Source organism: Charadrius vociferus, unplaced genomic scaffold (genome assembly GCF_000708025.1).
Source record: "Charadrius vociferus isolate BGI_N301 unplaced genomic scaffold, ASM70802v2 scaffold260, whole genome shotgun sequence".
Lineage (NCBI taxonomy): Eukaryota > Metazoa > Chordata > Aves > Charadriiformes > Charadriidae > Charadrius > Charadrius vociferus.
In genome coordinates this window covers 925917-930511 of record NW_009646410.1, presented here as the reverse complement: position 1 = coordinate 930511, position 4595 = coordinate 925917, and the positions used below count along the sequence as shown (strand labels likewise).

Below are 4595 nucleotides of genomic sequence, written 5' to 3'. Positions count from 1 at the left end.
GCCCCCCCCGGGGCAGGCAGAGCCGGGGCAGCGGCGAAGCGCCGGGTGCCACGTCGTGCCATCCTCCCCTTCCCGGCCCGGCCGGGGCACCGAGGCCGCATCCCTGCCCGCATCCCTGCATCCATCCCCGGCTCCGCGTTTTCGGTGGCGGCGGCGGGGTCCCCTTTGACGGATGCTTCTCGTCTCCCCGGACCGCTGGTGCTAAATGCTGAGCGCCGACAGGATGGAGGAGTTTCAGAGCGAGGAAGAGGAGCCCTGGTACGACCAGCAAGACCTGGAGCAGGGTAAGGATGGGGGCACCCCGCAAGCTGCCATGGATGGCGGGCCAGGGGGATGTGGGGGGCAGAAAAAGGGGGCAAATCCTGGGTGCAGGAGGGTGGGATACCTTCTACCACGACGCACGTTTGCTTGGCAAAGCCAGCACCTCATCCTGCGGCAGCACCTCTGTGGAAATCTTGGCTCCGCTGCTCCAAACCAGTGTCCTGGCTGTGGAAAGTTTAAAACCGATGGATAGAGGCAGGGAGCCCAAATCTGTCCTGAGCACCAGGAGGGTAAAAAAATTCAGTGTTACATCCACAGGGAACTGGGTTCCCCAAAAAACTTGCTGCGGGCAGGATCAAATATGAGCAGTTATGACATTGCTTTCATCTCAGAGCAGTTGCAGGTAGAGTTAGCAGGCACACTAGTTAGAAGGAAATTAATACATCAGAAATAATGAGTTGCTAAGCTGAGGATGCTGAAAGCGTCTCTCAAAAGCTTTTGCTGTCCAAACCCAAATCCAAAGGGATCTTCAGCTTGTAAGTCACCTAATTACTTCTGGAGATTTTTCCAATCAGTCATAAAAGCAGGAGAAATTGGGAAGGAGAAAAAAAAAAAATCAAGGCCAAGTTTCAAACAGCAAAAATAGTCTTCTTAGAGGATAAACGTTCACTTGTGTAGTTTGTTTTGAAGTAACTGTACCTATGTTTGCACTAGTTCTATGTAATATTTATCCCAAGGCTGGACAGTGGCTGTGGGTATTTGGGGCTTTTCTTTTTTAATTTTTTATTTTGCTTATCTTATTATTTTGAGTCAACACGCAGTAAGTAAATAACTGGAAGAAGTCCTGTTTCAGGCCAGTGGCCCAGGAATGAACTGAACTGATTTGTCAATGTGCAGGGAAAATCATCCCTACCTAAATACAGTACCCCTCTGATACATTGCACTATAGGTATGGTATAGCTATACATTTGCTTTAGCCAGCTGACTGTCAGCAGGGACGTGCGGTCCAGCTGCAGTGCCTCTGCCCACCGTTGCTCCAGTACATTATGTCATGATTTAAAGTTTACACAACTTCAGCTGCAGGGCAGAGGCCCAGCAAGGAATGATAACCGGCCCCCCAGGGATTGTTGCAGCTGTTTTTTAACCCCAATTTCTCAGTTAACAGGAAGTATCAATAGCAGGATGCCGGGTCCCATTCTTTGAAATACAAGGCTCAAATTAAGCCAGGGCAGAGCATGGAGATGGAGCTATCAGCTGAATAAACAGTGCAGCCTTTGAATGCTCAGAAATTCACATTTCTGGGTGACGTCTTCCCATGGCTCACAAGGGGCCTGGGCGCTGGTCCAGGGGCAGGATGCAGGCTGAGGAAGAGCAGAACTACAGATGAATATAGGGAGTGTCGAACAACACCGGATCGACAGATTTTTACCCTAACGCTGTCCCTGGTGTCAGGTTCATGAGTCAGCACTGGCACTGTACAACTGGCTCACAACAATAAAAAACACCTTTCTGATTCAGGCCAGGTTCCCAGCTCTGTCCCAGCAGTGCAAATGCAGAATAACTGCCTTCGGATGATTGATGCTGGCTGTAGACTCCACCTTTGAGCACATACACGACTGGAGGAAAACACAGACCCAAAACAAAGCCCAGCTGTGGGGTTTGCAGCCTCCTGTACGAATGGGGGCTGCACAGGCTCGCACAAACTCAGAAGGAGAAATGGGGAAAGCTTTAACTAAAATCAGCCAACTGGAAAGGTCCTATGGGGTAATTACAACTGTAATTAATTTGCATAGTGCACAAAGCATCATGAAGGACAGTGCTAGACTTTGTCCACATACAGTGCACCTTTGCATTACAGCCATAGCAGTATTCAGAGGTCTTTGGTGACGGCACGTCTGTGAAGCTGTTGGTTTGGAAATGTGGGGTGGAAGTACGGTGGGAGACATCCAGCATAGCACGGTGTCAGGGGCCGGCATTACTAAGAGGATCAGCATGCCAACAGCTCAGGGTCGCGCAGAAACCCACGCCTGGCAGCAGCACCAGGAAGGCGGAAGACAAAAGCATAGGCTTGAAGACTGTTCCTTAGGAGCTAGGGGTGGGAGAAACGAGAAGCAACCCAAGCAAGGAAAAGGTTCTTCTGTGAACCAGTTGGTTGCTGGGCCTTTATCGTCATCTCACAGCATCATCAAATATTTATTACATTTACATCCAAAACTGTTTGCTAAGCAACGGATGGCTTAACTGGGAGCTCCGTAATGATTATGTTAATTAACCATTTTAGTACCACAGAGAAACTTGTACCTCTAGCTCCACTCCGAGCACCTGTTACTTTCTTCCCCATCCTCCACAAAGCTTGGGCTTGCTGAAACAACTTATTTTTTTTCAAGAAAATACACCCCAATCACTCTTCCCCCCCCCCCCCCAAAGTGCCCACAGCAACTGCGTTGACCACTTGCCTTGGAGAGAGCAGATCTGGTCCCCAGCCTCATTCAAATGAAGCTGGTGCCTTCCAGATTCCTTTACCTGTTCCTTAGTGTGCTGTAAGCCTGCGTGGTTCAAGGCGTCATACCGAGACACCTTAGCACACAGAAGCAGAGACACAACTCCCAGCCAGGAGACTTAATGACAAGGAAACAGTAGTGGTGTCCTCTGAGGTGTTTCATTCTTATGATGATCCCTCTGAGAAGGCTTTCTGATTTGAAGAAAATGGTAAAATTAGAGCTCCGATTACTTGGTAGCATGGCTTTGCTTATTGCCAGGCTTTCTAAGCATGAATAGATGTCAGCACTGCTTTGGTTCAACCACAGCCTCACCTTCCATGGGCTGGGGAATCTGTGCCTCTAAGCGTTAAAACCAGAACACGGTGATGGTGAACCTTTTTCCAGCCATTGGGAACTGATGATGTGGCTACAGTTGCATCATACCCTGTGCACAGGGTGTACGTGCAGCCAGATCCCAAGAGAATGAACAAGCTAAAATTAGAGAGTCTGAGCTGGGGATAAGTGGGGACACCTTTGCTGTTCATCAGAAGCATTTGTGTTCAGAACAGCTGTGTGCCAACTCAGTCACATCTGGATCCAAACAGAGCAGAGACCAGAGGCAGCAGCTATCTCTGCCAGCCACTTCCAGCCTTCAGCTCCCCCACAGCAGCTTCCCAAGAAGAGTCCTCCTCGCAGTCACCCCACTGCATTCCCTGATCTTCCCAGCCTCCCTATCCCCCCACCAGCATTCGTGTCTAAGCCAAAGAGCAAAGCGCAGCCCAAGAGGAGGGCTCTCAAAGCCACCTTTGTGGTCCCTGGAGCCTAAATACAATCTAAGCGCTGGGACAATTCCTCCCATGTAAATAAAACGGCCTCATGCTGCTGAGAGTTAGCCAGCAGGACCAGAGGTAGTACAAGAACCAGTAAATCATCTCATTGCCACTGCGAGACCAATAGTCCTCTCCTCCTGGGCAGCCATAGAAACTTTCGGGCCAAACCATCTGCAATGCAGGCTTAGGACTTTACGGCTGTAACCTCTAAAGGTCTCCAGATTTAAGTATCTTATTTTAATTCCTCCTCCTCCTGCCAAGCATCTGATTGCTTGCATGCTAAGAAGGAAAATGACACAAGGTGCTGAGCTTGCACCACTCCCAACTCATCCGTGCAAAGACATAGGGTCACCAGCGCTCAGGTGATTGTCCCCGGGCGTTGGGATGAACCCAGGGCATCAGTGCTAGCACCCGCTGGCACCCCTACGCGCCTGTTTTCTGCATCACCCAGCCTACGTGGGGTGGTCCATAGAGCTGCAATTCACTATTGGCTTGCCCAAAGGATTCACTGCACTGGGGAGCGGGTGGTACCCCAAATTCTGTCCCTCCTGGTACAGTTACCCCAGCAGTCCAGCTCAGGGCACAAGCCAGCCAGCTTGCCCGTCCTCCTGGAGCACAGTGGTTAACTCACTGTCCTTCCTCCCCAGCGGCAAGCCAGAAGGACGGACTTTTGCCTGCAGTAGCTGAGCCACTTACTTATTTAGCAGTGCAGTACAGCAGGTAGCTTATGGAAGTGGAAAGTTTTCAGTGACTAATTGCTGAGCCGCTTGGGAATGACAAGAGGGACTGGAGAAGTCACAGGAGACAAGGAAATAAGATGACAAGTTAGTTTGAGGAAGGGATGAGAGCCTCCAAATTTGAGGAAGAAAAAAAAAAGAATATATAGATAGATAGATGTATTTTCCTAGAATAAAAATTCCTGTTATGTGAAGGCAGCAAGAAAGCAGGGCATAAGAGAGCCCCACACAGCAGCTTCCAGGATCTCCCTCCTGACCTCTCACAGAAATTCCTTCCTACATCTGCT

The 4595-nt window shown here is 49.9% G+C and overlaps 1 protein-coding gene across 1 annotated transcript in view; it reads left to right on the top strand.

Annotated features, from left to right (window-relative positions):
- The first annotated feature begins 205 nt into the window (after positions 1–205).
- CDR2L (cerebellar degeneration-related protein 2-like) overlaps positions 206–4595 on the top strand; it is a 19580-nt gene continuing 15190 nt past the window's right edge. Inside the window, 1 exon segment of the mRNA XM_009879555.1 lies at positions 206–284. Coding sequence (XP_009877857.1) covers positions 206–284 — 79 coding nt within the window.